The sequence below is a fragment of the Clarias gariepinus genome, chromosome 1, assembly GCF_024256425.1.
Source record: "Clarias gariepinus isolate MV-2021 ecotype Netherlands chromosome 1, CGAR_prim_01v2, whole genome shotgun sequence".
NCBI classification, from domain to species: Eukaryota; Metazoa; Chordata; class Actinopteri; order Siluriformes; family Clariidae; genus Clarias; species Clarias gariepinus.
The window spans coordinates 10,601,046-10,616,229 of record NC_071100.1 but is presented as its reverse complement, the minus strand read 5'-3'; the positions used below and the strand labels follow the sequence as shown (position 1 = coordinate 10,616,229).

Sequence of the window (15,184 nt, the reverse complement as noted above, 5' to 3'; positions counted from 1 at the left end):
AGGGCTTTCCTGACTGACATCATCTCTACAACAGCGCACCAACCAATCAGCAACGACGTGATTCCCCTCGCTGGAGGCGAACCCACGGATGAGAACTAAACATAACGCAAGTAAACAAACAAAGCTGCATACCTTGCTGAAGTTGGTGCTCGTTTCATAACTAAACCGTAAGATTAAACCCAAGACTCTGCTCTTGTGACTTTCGTTGATCTAGTAAACGGTACTAGAATAACTTCATTCATTTTCACTTGCCAAACTGTTTGTGTGTATGTGCGTGTGTGTGTGCGTGCGTTCAAGTAGCGTAGTTTCATGTATCGTAGATTAGTCGAATAAATCCTTGTTTCTTTATAAAGAACTGTTGTCTTGTTCATGTATTTTAAAGTCTAAACATTTGCCCAGATCGTGTTACCTTGCTCATAATTGCTAAATACTAGATTTTGTGTTATAGCCGTTGGTAATGTGATAACCAGAACTGGTAAGATACACTAAATTGTGCTAAACGCTGGACGGGTAGTCGATAAAGTGTACATTATAAATTTTGATTCAGTTAATCAACCCGAATCGTTAAAGATTCGATACAACTCTGACCCAGAGCTAAAATTTACTTATTAATGATGACGGATGCGTTGGCATTGACCACATTAAAATGTCTATATTTATTGGTGGACAATCCAACCGTTATTCGTTGTCTTTATTATGTAAACCCTACTTATTAATGATGAAGAATGCCGGAAGCTATTCATGGTCATTATCATTGTTAAAACGCTACAAGCACAACAACGACTCATCCAAGAGCTTATTGAAGAACCCAAAACATCATCTAAAGATTGTAGGCCTCACTTGCCTTAGTTAAGGTTAGTGTTTGTGATTCAACAATAAGAAAGAAACTGGCCAAAATGGCATCCATGGGAGAGTTCCAAGGAAAAAGCCACTGCTGACCAAAAAGAACATAAGGCTAATATAACATTTCCCGATCAAGCTCAAGCTCAGGTGGGTTATGCAGCAGGATAATGATCTAAAACACACAAGCATGTCCACCTCTTGCTCAAAAAACAAAATTAAGGTTTTGGAGTGGTGCCCGGACTTGAAGCCGATTCAGATCCTTAGACGGGACAATCATGCTTGAAAACCCTCCAGTGTGGCTGAATTAAAACAATTCTGAAATAAAGAGTGGGCCAAATTTCCTCCACAGCGATGTTTGAGACTAATTTGCAGTTGTTGCCGCCAAGGGTGGCACAACCATTTATTAGGTTTAGGCGCAATTAACCTTTTCACATATGACCAGGCAGGTTCGAACAGCTTTTTTCCTTTAATAAATACAATCTTTTTAAACTGTATGTTATATTTACTCTGATTATCTTTTGTTAATTTGTTTTTAATAATTTATCTGTGACAAATATGCAAATAAAAGATAGGAAAAGGCAAATACTTTTTCATGGCATAGTATATTAATGAATATGATAATTTAGAAAGGGAAAATATGAGAAATTGTGCAGATTTGAATCCATCAAAGATGACAAAACACTCATTACTACGGCAACAGGAAATGCAGTTTCGAGCAAACAGGAAACAAACAGCATTGGTTTACAAGATAGAGATAGTGTGCTATGCAAAGCATATAAACATTTAAAAATAAATTTCATCCTTAAACCTTATTTCATCCACACAGGTTTTAACAGTCAAATTCAGACATTGAATAAATAACCTATTGGTGCCATCTATAAAGGTTACTAATTTGAGTTATCTTTATATGGCTTGTCACGCTTGCATTGTATTTTCATGTAAATCCCAGGAGCCTACATTGTGGGGTTTTTTCCATCTGAAAAGTGGTCTGTCATGTGAAATGATGCATTCTTTACACACATGCAAATGTTCTTCTGTAATGTTATTTATTATGTTTAAAGTTACAAAATTTGTACTAAAAATAATATAGTGCCTAAGACTTAGCCTGATTTTCTTCCTTGATTGTTTACAATCATGTCCTAAAATCTATACTAAATAGAAACATGAATGTTGTGGCATTACAGTAGAACTGACAATAATACATTAATGGGGTAAAGTGAGCGATTCCGCTCCCTGAAGACCAACACAGAGAGGAGACTGAGGAGGAGCTTCTTCCCGCAGGCGATACGGTCTCTTAATCAGTCCACCACACAGTACTGATCCATTTTGCACATCCACAAACATGTTTTTTGCACTCACTGCGGACATTCTGGACATTCACTTACACTAGTGGCCACTGCACAACCACACATTCATGGACATTAGTTAAGTTAAATTATCACAAGTCACTTTAAATATGTCACTTCAAGTATATTTGCACACCCCCTGGACATTCTGTTACACAGAGGGACAGTCACTTTAAACACTTTAAACACTTTAAATTCGTGACATTTCTATTTATACTCAATTTATATTCAACCTCATTCCCACACATAGTCCTAAATTCTACATCTTTGTATTGCACAGCTGTTCTTATTTTCCTATTTACCATATTTTTTCCATATATGTTTCTTATATTGTATATTTGGTTCTGTACAGTTCAGCTGTCTCTTATTTTTCTATATTTTTCATATATGTCTCTTTTATTGCATATTTTGTACTGTACAGTTATGTTATGTTATGTTATTTTATTTTAATTTTATATTTTATTTTATTCTTTCTTAGTTAAATTTACCTTCTGTTTTCCTTTTCATATTTATTTTTCTATTTCATAGGCTTTTATTTTAAGGTCACGGGCAGTTGTCTAAAGCATTTCACTGCACATCGTACTGTGTATGACTGTGTATGTGACAAATAAACATTCAAATTTGAATTTGAATTTAAATTTATATCTGGCACCAAGGCATTAGGAGCAGATCCTTTAAGTACAGGAAAGTGTGAGGTGGGGCCTTCATGGTTCAGGCTTGTTTTCCACCACAGGACACAGACGCTCGATCTAAAGATCTAAAGATGTTTTAGGTCAACACCTTCAACTGTATACCATGTTCCTTAATTCATTCCTGAACATTATTGACTGCCATCAAGGAATACTTTTCAGTGGAGTGATGAACTTAGTGTGCAACGATATTTAGGCAGGTTATATGTGTCAAAGCTATAATTCACGGAATATTCCATCATGATGAGTTCTGGAGCTGATATCCAGCACGGTGCCGTGTTTAGTTGCATTTTGACATCAGTCATATAGTGCATTGCGCGTTAGCTTAAGCTTTAAACTTGCAAAATACAGGAGAAAGAGAGTTCTCATATGGGAAAAAGTACTGTATTTGCGAACAAACGGGAAAATCGGTACATTTACACGGGAAAATCATACATTTAAATGTCAAAAAACACGTAGATAGGACAAGACATGCACATACTGTATACAGGAAAGATGATTTGCCCTTCTGGGCCACCTTACGTAAGGAATACTAAAGTAATGCATTTATGCCATGGAGGACCCTGAGCAAAGTAAAAAATGCGTGTGGACCCGGGCCAAAAGGAACATGGATACATTGGATAAAATAGCTGTCAGTGGCACTTGCAGTGAGTATATTGTTTGTGTTGAACGATTTATGGATGATAGCTATCATAAGGTCCAAAGGCCGGGAACGCCCAGAGGGGCGGTAGTGTGCCGCGCTGCATGGATTTTCCTTCCTGTTAACATGTGACTTGTGTAATGATGATTTTAATGTACTCTTAATGTACAGGGGTGGGTCAGTATGAAACATTAGACATAATAGAAACATCTTAATTTATTGTATAATGTACAATTATTTTCAATTAGGTGTGTCCATGGCCCCCACTGCACAGCTGGCAGACAAAAGAAAACCCCATGAGTTGGAGATGTGTAAGATCAGACTAGCACATTAAAAGGAGAAGATTGATGAGCTGACTAGGGAGAGAGACTATCTAAAAGAACAACTGACATCAGGTTAGTCTCCCATCACACAGTATCTATTCAAATGATAGTACAGTTGTCTCATTATGTGATTTTTATCTTTGTGGTCCTGTGTGCTTTTTCCGATGTTTTTAACAGCTCTTAGAAAAGAGGCCACAGGTTCCATCCAGACAATACCCTTGTCTTCAAATATCCTCTAGTGAGAGCTCATCTGACTCCTCCTCTAAGTCATCCTCATCAGTTAGGGACAGAAAGAAGAAGAAGAAGATGATAAAAATAAAGATCAAAAGGAAAAAGTATGGAAAGAAGTCAAAGGAAATGGAAGGAAAGTCATGTCAGAGAGGTTAGAATGCTATTTTCATCACGTAGTGACCTGGTCACTATTCTTGAAGACGAATTGCTCAAAATCCCTCTGGCCACTGTGCAGGACATGTATTTGTCATTCCCAATATGAATTGATGCTGTATTGGTGGCAACAGGAGGCCCTACACCATACTAATTAATTATTGTGGTCTAAAACCAGGATTCCAGTTTCATTGTCCAACCTTCCTGATATGGTAATAGGAAAAAACCTTAAGAGGAACCAGGATAAGTCAGACATCTCCAGAGGGCAGAGGGGGTCTGGATGACTGGCAGCTCAGAAGCAAGCAGCTGTATATGTAGACAGAGAGATAGGTAGAGGAAAAAAGAAAAAGGTAAACAGAGAGAGGAGAAGAGATAGAAAAGAAGAGAGCAGAAGAGTAAGAGAAATAACAGTTGGGAATGGTCACTGTCACACAATGTATAAAGTGTGTGTACTGTATGTTTGTGCAAGCAACCAACGCTTTGCTGCAGCAGAGGTCTTGCTTTCCTGGGTCTTCATGAGGTCTGAGTGCTTGATGGGTCTTGCAAATGCATTTGACACAATACTGTTTTTGCAAGAACTGTTTCAGAACAAAAAATAACAACTGACTTTTGATGTTGTTCTTAATTTATCACTTAATTCCATCTATAAACTCCATTCATCTAATCTCCAGTAATGTACAGTGTATGCATAATTTCCAACACGTGCAATATAAGCTGTTGAATTACAATACAGTAAATATAAGTAATATAGTAAAATATATATATTACTATATATAATATAAAAGGAAGAGCTGAAAAAAAAGAAGATTCAGTGTCTGTTTCTTGGACTGCTGGCATTTGTTCTCATAATTTTCATTTTTTCCCTCAGATTTGTGACCTAAATTTAAGAACTAAAAGGCCAACCAAGTCAACTTAAAAGTTGGATGAGAGAGAGAATATGTGTCTTTAGACTTTTTATGCATATTTTTTTCATCATATAATTACTGTATGTTTGGTTGAACAATGATAATCTGTTGTATACACATGTTTATTTTAATTAATGAGAGAAAATATTATCCATGTTGAAAAATATGTAAATGACATTGAGCACATTATTATTATTATTATTATTAATAATAATAATAATAATAATAATAATAATAACTATTATTAATATTATTATTATTATTCTATGTAAAAAATAATTTACTTTATCAATGGCTATTTTTTTCCCTTGACTAGCGTTAGAGTAACTCATGCTTTCCGGTTGATTAGATGCTCTGGGCCTGGTGTGAAATGTGGTACTGTAGATTCAACATTGCAGGGACAAACAAGGCATGTCACAAGGTAAGGTACCAGACCCACATTCCCATCTAATAGTCTGTTAATCAAAAATCAGTGATAAAAGAATGAACTGTTCTTGCATCAAACGATTGATTTAAAAATTAAGTGAGCAACAGGAAATGATGCAGCAGATGTCGAAAGACTTCAGCCAAGGACAACAGATCAACACTTTTCTTAATAATTATAAATTGAGGAGAGCGAATTTAATAGGTCAGGAAAATCCTTGGCACGGAAGGATAAACAATTCACCAAAAAAGTCAGTGAAACATCCAACTGGCAAAATTTGGTTTTAGTGACATTTTGATTTTGTAAAATTACTTTAAAAAAAGTTACAAAAATGATGCATAAAGCTTTCTGAAGAGACACTAATTTTGTTTCTAGAGAAGCATAGAATTTGAAAATGGAGGAAAAAAACATATCTTGAAGCAAAAGGACTAATATGCTATATGCTAATTGCGGGATAAGCCAAAGCATTATGGATGGTCACAGATGAAGGGAAAATGTTAATGTTATAATAACAGTAGTGTTTGATGGAGCGCATGTAAAGGTCTGGAGTGTATTAGGGGGTCAGCAAATAACTGCTTCTTGTAGTCAGTGTTTCGAACGCAACATATGTAGAAGACTTGAGCAATTCAAGTTGAGCAAAGGAAGGAGGAAGTGATTTTATCAGGATGTTCTGTGGGATAAAGAAAAGACATTGGAGGGAGTGTGATGCTGTAGGCAATATCTGATTCAGGTAACCTCTAGCTCAGGCTTTTGCCAGCACAACCGATTACAAAATCTACATGGACTTTGAGTGATAAATTTAAAAAGAAATGTACGTATACACACAATTTCAGTTAACATTTATTTATATATTCATTTTGGAAAATGATCAGCAGTTAACCTACCAACAATGCTGATGAGCTTTACAATCTATTTGTGGCAGGTTGTCTGTAACTCGGATGCAAGATGCAGGTATGGGTTGAAAACACACGCGAGTCTCTTTTTATTGTTTTTGGTAAGCTTTCCCACGCATCTTGAACTCTTCTTAAACTGAGATGATATAAACAAAACCAAATAAACACAAACACAAAACAGCCTCGTCAGGCTGGGTCTGCAGGCGGGCATGAACACACAAGAGCTGAACAGCAAACTAACAGAAATGTCACGTGGGCTCTACGCTGCGCTTGGCTGGCGTCTTGACCGTGACCTTGACCCTACTGCCTGGTTACAAAGGCCTTACCCCAACCCTGCAGACTCGGCTTAGTCCTGAGGAGGAGACAGGAGGTTATAGTGAGGTTGGGAAAACACGTGCGAAACAAACATAGCAACAACAGTGAACGGACAAGACACTACGGGTTCGGCTGGCCTAAATAAAGACACACAGGGGAGAGACACAGGTGTACATAATTTGTGATAAGGGGAAGACATACCAACGTAGACACACTAGGGGGAGACAAAGCCTCGGCTCAATAGTCCGGGGAACCGGATCTCACTCCCCCGGACTGTGGTGGCACAGGTGTGACACAGACTAACTAATGTTTTAATGAAAAAGTCAAATTGGTAAAAAAGAAAAACAGCTTTAACATTTCAAAATTTCTTGTGCGGCTAATATTATTGCACAAAATAAATTGTATTTTCTTTCTATTGGTTAAGCTCAATCACATTGTCTGATTGTAAAATAATTCTTTATTAAGCTTCCAGTGCTGATACCGTAAAACTGCATCAAATTAAAAGAGATATGGAGAAGGCTCACACCACTACTATTGGTTAATATTTAGAAATAGTTACTTAGATAGATTTGTCACGCTACACACTATTACAATGTCACTATTACTATGACAGGTCCATTATATTATACAGAAAAAAATCTTATTAAAAAAAAAAAACATTGTTTGGAAAGTACTTTATCATCTACCAGGCTGTTTCTCAACCAAATTATGTTGAGAAAGAAAAGTCTGGTCCTGAACTGTGAGCATCCAGCTGAACTCCAGTGCATCCACTTCTGGTATCCTAAAAAAGGAGAAGAATCAGTTCAATTTCTCAATGAATGACTTCAATAATAGACAAATGTACAGATCTCTGACCTCCACTAGAAGGTGACACAGATGAAGGGGAGTGTTTGAGTCTCTGGCAGGCTGATCCACTCCTTACTGTCAGACAGCATCGCTCCGGTTCTCTCCACATCACCACAGTCTTCCACTCCGGTCCCGTTACCTGGAGCCCAGTTTTGGTAGCAGATGGTCTCTCCTGTCACCCAGTACCAGAAGCCCAGAGCGCAGGTGTGACGCAGACCAATCCACATTGATGATGCATTAGTGGAGACATTTTGAGTGACTAATTCCACCCTGTTCTGCATTTCCTGTGACTGAACAGAAACCAGGTCCACATGATTCTGTCTGCAGAACCTCAGGGCTTCTCGCCACGTCTTCTCCTCTTTAATCACCATCAGTGGAGTTCGCTCTGCAAAATAAACAATAACAATAAATAAATAAATAAATAATATGAATAAGTTTGTAAATGAATAAAAAGTATGAGAAAAAGGAAATAAAAGATTTAAACAATTAGTCATAATAACAAAGAATAAAAATATATTTTAAAAAGATGCATAAAAACCGATGGCTAATTTATATCTCTGTTCCACCAGCTCCAACAACAAGCTGTTAAAGAGAAATAATTAATCCTGTGAAGTAAATCTATTACCAATGTTCTGTTACATAAACATTACTTATACTCACTTTTATAGCAGACAAATTTGTCAGGCCAGTGGCAGCCTGCATCATTCCATTTATTACTGTCTTTTATTTGTACACAGTTATCAGTCCCATTGTTGTTTGGCTCTTCACCATCCCAGTTGAAGTATGAGACACAAGACTGATCCGACCAGACCCAGGACCTATTGTTATTACTGGCTGAGCAGCAGGACTAAAAAATAAATAAATTAATAAATTAATTAATGATTAATACCAGTGTGTGTGTGTGTGTGTGTGTGTGTGTGTGTGTGTAGCTGTAAGGTATAACATGGCTATATGTAAGGTAAAGTTGTTTAATAAGGCACAAAACCAAAACAGAAACAGCACCGTAAACATGTTTAATAAGCTAATCAGCTAAGCGTATTGCCTTACAGATATGCACCTGCTATTGCTTTTATGTAATTCAGTGTATTTAAATGATTAATTAATGTGAAGTTATTTAAAAGGACACAGAAGAGAAATATCCTCAGTGGTACAATAACTGCAGTCAGATAATTATAATACTTACATTGCTATCAGTCTGCCTCATTCCTATCCAGAAATGATCACCACTCTCTTTAATCATGGCTTTTACAGTATTCATCTCTTCATCACTCTCGATGGTTGCCAGATCAGTGTAATTCGCTCTGCAGTATTCAGCTCTGTGTTCACCACATAAAACTGACGATATTCCCCCACAGTGAGAGTCCACAGTCCTACTGGGATAGACATTGGTCTTGAGATGAATAGTGTGATAATGAAATAGAAGATCTTTATGAATTCTAAGAAACTGACCTGAGAAAAGCAGAATGAAGTGCAATGCTGAACCCATAACTGTGGAGAACAACAGAGAAAGAGAAAAAATAAATAAATCCAGACTATAAATATTACTACAATGTCTATAACAAGAGTTAACTTCATGCACAGCCTGTGTGTTTTTAGGTGTAATTATTGTTAGTTTAGTTAATGCTAAAGTTTGACAGCAGACACTAAATTTACCAAATGAAATAAATGTAAAATAAAACTTGAAATAGAGTAAAAAAAATAGTCATAAATAACGTTATAAATAACAAATATGCATAAATAACATAAAAGTAGTATACATTTAAAAAAAATAATAAAAAAAGCTGCAAGTTGCCCGTCTGATCTCAATTATGTGGTTGCATAAAAATTTCTGGTGCAGGGAGGGTTCACACTCAACAGCAAAATTGTCAGTGGGATTTTATAGCATGTTATCTTTTCTGTTCTATAGTAAACAGTGTATTTACAAAGAATATATGTAAACATTTCTGCCAAACTAACAAATGTCAGGAATAGGAGAAGGTTTAATTGTTGGAATAAAAACACTTGAGAAAGATAAACAAGAAGTAGGTGAATGCAGTAACACAAGAACACGACATGAGGCCAACAACCAGAAGACAACAGATGTTAGCAGATACAGATCTTAAATACTGTAATGCTCATTAGAAATAAACCTGACACAGGTGCACTTAATCTCAGGTATCAAGGCTGATGGGTAACTGAGTAATGTACAGTAGTCCTAACTACAAAGACTGCTATTTTTGTGACTTACAGAGTCATGTGTACTGTGATTATGCAAACGAGTTTGCTGCAGTCAATACAATGTACCAATGTTCCCTAACAGGCTGTTCTTAACTATAACTATAATGGGTTTAAAAATACACATAAAGCATTGAGTTATACAAACCAAGGTACAGTTAAAACCAGATATTTACATACACTTCAGAAAAAAAACTTTTTTTTTTCTTTATTGTCAAACATTAAATCAGAGTCAACCTTTTCTGTTTTAGATCAATAAATATTAACATTTGCTAATGGACAGAATCAAGCGAGGAAGAATTTTTATGTATTGTTTTTAATACATAAAATTTTTTCCTTGCTCAATTCTGACTTTTAACAAATGCAAAAAAATATTGATCTAAAACATAAAAAGTTTACTCTAATTTAGTATTTGATAGTATAGAGAAAAAAGTTTTTTTTTCAAATATATATATATATATATATATATATATATATATATATATATATATATATGCACACACACACTATACTATTGACACTTCTAGCTTCATACACTAGATTTAAATTTTCAATTGAAATAATTATTCATTTAATTAAAAATATACATTAATTTTGTATTTTGTTAATTGTTTGTGCACTTAGGATGAAGTGGTGACTAATAACAGTTTAATCAATCAGTCAATTAATCTACAAACAAATATGACCAATAATTATGGTTTTGTTCAAGAAGATTTTTTAAAAGAATTTAACTACTAAACATAAACGTAAAAAGACAACCAGAAATTGTTAGTCATAATAAAGGTTCTTTTCTTACCTGTTAATGAGGGTGAAGATTCTCTGTTGTCTCTGTCTGTATCTGGTGACCTGTGTCCTGTTTTCTCTGGAACTCGAGCCCTACATTTTTACATTACTTCCTTGTTACCTGTGCTGCCTTCCATAAAGTTCCGAATAACAACATGCAAATGAACTAAAACACACTATACCTATTATGTATGTGAACATCTTGCTCATGGTTGTTACCTGGCTCCAATGACCAGAGTGCTCTAACCACTAGGTCACCATGAGGAATAATATAGGATAATTTTCCCCTTCCTGATCTTTTACATTTTTATTGCATATTTGTCATACTTACATGATTCATATCATCATAGACATTTTAATATTACACAAAGATAACCCAAGTAAATGCAAAATGCAGTTTTCAAATAATTATTTAATTTATTCAGGAAAAAGAGCAGTACTAAACCTACCTGGCCCTATTTGAAAAAGTATTTAACTTAAATTTAAGTTACTAAAAGTTACATTTCACTTGTCAATCTGTCCAAACCTACCTGCCCTTTTGTGGAAAGAAAAATAATTTCCCTATTATATTAAATCATGAATAAACATCGATTTTTGTAAAGCTGAGTAAAAGTTCACTTGCCACACCCAGGCCTGATTACTGCCAGACCTGTTGAATTAAGAAATCACATAACACTTTGGCCATGTTCGCACGTAGCTTGTTTTTTTTTTTTTTAACTGAGATTTTTCTACTATGTTTTTTCAAATAATTCTCTCCACACGACCAACGTTTTAAAAATATCCTTGTCCAAATGAAAACGCAAAACACTGTGTTAAGTGCTTTTAGTATCCTCCCCAGGGAACCCATTCTCAATTGGGTGGTAACGGATAGAAATTATGTAACATGTGTGTTATGCAGCTGAAAGTTAAATGTAACAGGAGTTCTTTAAGTTAACACAAAGTCAATTTAATTCAACTCGATTAAATTTTATTTGTATAGCGCTTTTAACAAGTGTCATTGTCGCAAAGCAGCTTTACACAATCAAAAGAATTATTTAAGTCTGTATGGAATGTTATTGTGCATGAATCAAAATGGGCAGATTGTCCCTGGTGAGCAAGCCGAGGGCGACAGTGGCAAGGAAAAACTCCCTGAAATGGTTATAGGAAGAAACCTTGAGAGGAACCAGATTCAACAGGGAACCCATCCTCATCTGCGTGAAACAGAAAGGAGGAATTGATCTGCATTTACACTGTGTTAGGTGGCAGCCAGTTCAGCTATAACAGTTGATGTTAATTGATGTTAATATGGAGTCCAGGTAGTTTTTGGAGACTCAGGTACACTTGTAGGAAATTCCAGTCTTAAACTATCGAGCAACTGCAGCCGTCAAGTCTTCAAAGAAACATCTGTCAACACCGTTTGAGGCCAGAACCACCTTCATGGTAGGGTGAAACCATCTCCAGACACCAGACACATCCCAAAAAAAACCATACGGGGCATCCATGCGACGAGATCTTGAACCAGAAGCGGGGCACCAGGATGGGTCAGTCAGGTTCGCAGGGCAGAGGGAGTCTGGATCACTGGCAGCTCAGGAATGACATGTGTAGCTCAACAGAGAGAGGGGGAGAGAGAACAGAAAAGGGGAGAGCAGAAGAGGAGACATAACAGTTAGGTATGGTCGCTGTCACATAACGTATAATGTGAATGTATATTTAGGGTAGAGTGCAAGCAGAGACTCCAGCAGGACTAACTATAACAGCATAACTAAAAAGAAAGAGCCAGAAAGAAACACACACATGAGGGCTCCCTAAGATGTAAAGCAAACAAACACCTCACCATCAACAAACCTGAGTGATCAATGAGAGTGGGGAAGACAGCATCTAAACATACCAGTTCACCATAATACTCTACGTCCATGAGTCCCCCAGATCTACTTCTTTACCTAAGGCAAATCTATTTATAAAAATGCTTGATTAAATAAATAGGTTTTTAGCCTGGACTTAAACACTGTGACTGTGTCTGAGTCACGAACATTATATGGAAGACTATTCCATAATTTTGGGGCTTTGTAAGAAAAAGCTCTGCCCCCAGCTGTAGTTTTCATAATACGCGGTACTGACAAGCAGCCTGCATAGAGGACAGACAATTAATACACACTCCTTCAGATTCGCTGTGATTCAACTGACTCTCTCCAGTCACAGGCTGTTCTGTTTTTTTTTCTTTTCTTACAATAATGTTTTATACCACAATTTACATTACCTTTCTGTGTCTTACTTATGACAATTGGCATCAACACAAAAACAAATTTAATAATAAAATAAACTTAATCAACAATACATTAATATACCTTAATATCATGGCCAATATATTTCACTTTGTCAGATCGTATAGTGGTTGATTTTCTGATTTTGTTACACATACCTGCAGTTTATTGACAGAGGACAGACAATTAATACACACTCCTTCAGATTGGCTGTGATTCATCTGAAGGATGCAAAATAAAATGCATTAGCACCGTCCTCCTTAACAGCAACTGCAATTCTCATCCACAGATTTGTCTATAAACACCCTTTAAAACAAGTTTCTCACATTTACTGCACTGAATAAAATTTCCGCAGACTCAATCTACCAAAAATAATTATGTAAGAGAACTCTTATTAAAACGGAAAAACCCATGCTCAATTTTGGTGCAGGCGGAAACATGAAACAAACATGTGCATTTATAAAACTCTGAATATACATCAAAATCTCCAACGGATAAATACAAGTTCACTCATTTAAGTTTCATAACTCTCTTAAGATTAATACCAACTCAAACTACAATTTGTAAAGCACATTTTTACTGTAAATTTGTGACTAAGTGTTCTGAATGTGGAAGTGAGAAACATATATCTGCGCTACACCCAGGCCGACTTTCAAAATCTCAAGAAGCTGCTTCCTTACCACCGCATGGCGGGGTGGAGATTTCCACACCACCAACAGAAGTGGAAGCTCATTGCACTGAGGTTTGCAGAGGTGACCTTAGTAATAAGTTATGTTCAAAAATCAGTTTGGCAAAAGTCTATCCTAAGAGTCAGCCTGAGAAAGCAGTAAAGGTCTATGTGATCCTTGATGAGCAGAGCAATAGGTCATTGTTTCGCTCTGAGTTCTTTGATGCCTTCAAAGAAAATGTCTCAGCTTCTCAATATACCCTGAGAACGTGCTCTGGAGTGACGGAAACTATGGGTCGCAAGGCGTCTGGATACCAAATTGAGTCTGTAAATGGAAAGGTAGTCCTCTCTCTACCAAGTTTGTTAGAGTGTAACAACATTCCTGACAATACAGCAGAGATTCCCACACCAAAAGCTGCTCTCCATCACTCACATCAATAGCTTCATTCATACAAGAACTAAAGCCAGAGGTTCCCATCATGAATTTTCTGGGTCGTGACATTATCAGAGTACATAAGGTGCACTGCCAGGTAAATAGTCCTTATGACGCTCCTTATGCACAAAAGCTTGACCTGGGATGGGTCATAGTTGGCAAGATTTGTCTGAATGGTCTCCATAAGTTTACATTTGCGAGCACATTCTTTACTAACACAAAAGAAAAACGCCCCTCCATCTTTGATTCCTGTCCAAATGTTTTTCATGTAAAGGAGAAAAGCAGTAGTGGTCAGAGAAAGAACAAGGGTATGTGTTCTATGGAACAACTTGCCCATAATCACAAAGAGGATCAGTTTGGCCAAAAATTGTTTAGGGTTACATGTGATGATAAAGTGGCTCCATCTATTAATGATTTGGCATTCCTTTAGATTATGGAACAAGAGCTGGAGAAAGACAAAAGCAACAGCTGGGTAGCTCCATTGCCTTTCAAAACTCCAAGAAGCAGACTTCCTAACAACAGATGTCTAGAGAGAAACCCAGAGATGAAACAGGAATATAACGCCATACATTTTGAACAGAAATTTGTCAATGGTTTTGAACTTTTTAACTTTTTTACATTCATGGGCCAAGTCTTTCATAACAATCATGCAGAAGAAGCTTCCCCTCTGAAGGAAAGAGAAGAGTGCTGGTATTTGTATGTGTATCACCCAAAAAAGCCCAGGAAGATAAGAGTGGTTTTTGACTCCAGTGCTCGGCATGAGGATGTCTCACTGAATGATGTTCTTTTATCGGGCCCAGACATGAACAACACCCTTCTAGGGGTACTTATGCGATTTCGCCAGGAAGCAGTGGCCATAATAGCTGACATTGAACAAATGTTTTATTGTTTCTTAGTAAAGAAGGATCATCACAATTTTCTAAGATTCCTGTGGTTTCACAATAATGATCCATCTAAAGACATTATTTAGTATTGCATGCGAGTTTATGTATTTGGCAACAGTCCCTCCTCTGCTGTTGACATTTATTGTCTCCGACAATCTGTCAAAAAGGGGGACCCGGATGTTAAGTATTTTGTGAACCGTGACTTTTATGGCGACAATGGATTGAAGTCTCTTCCTACAGCAAAGGAAGCAGTAGAGCTGCTCAAAAACACACAGAGGACACTTGCAGGTTCCAACTTACGGCTTCACAAGATAGCTTTAAACAGCACAAAAGTGCTAAACTCCTTCCTATCTCG

General features: G+C 36.6%; 1 protein-coding gene across 1 annotated transcript; it reads right to left on the bottom strand.

The window, feature by feature from the left end:
• Window positions 1-7,622: 7,622 nt before the first annotated feature.
• Window positions 7,623-7,981, bottom strand: LOC128514007 (lithostathine-2-like). Its single transcript, XM_053487663.1, has one exon. It carries the CDS (start codon window positions 7,977-7,979, stop codon window positions 7,623-7,625), a length of 357 nt encoding a protein of 118 aa, XP_053343638.1. The 5' UTR covers window positions 7,980-7,981.
• Between the last annotated feature and the right edge of the window lie 7,203 nt (window positions 7,982-15,184).

Excerpts from the sequence above, each read along its gene's own strand:
- LOC128514007 (XM_053487663.1), bottom strand. The coding sequence starts at position 7,979 with ATGGTGATTAAAGAGGAGAAGACGTGGCGAGAAGCCCTGAGGTTCTGC.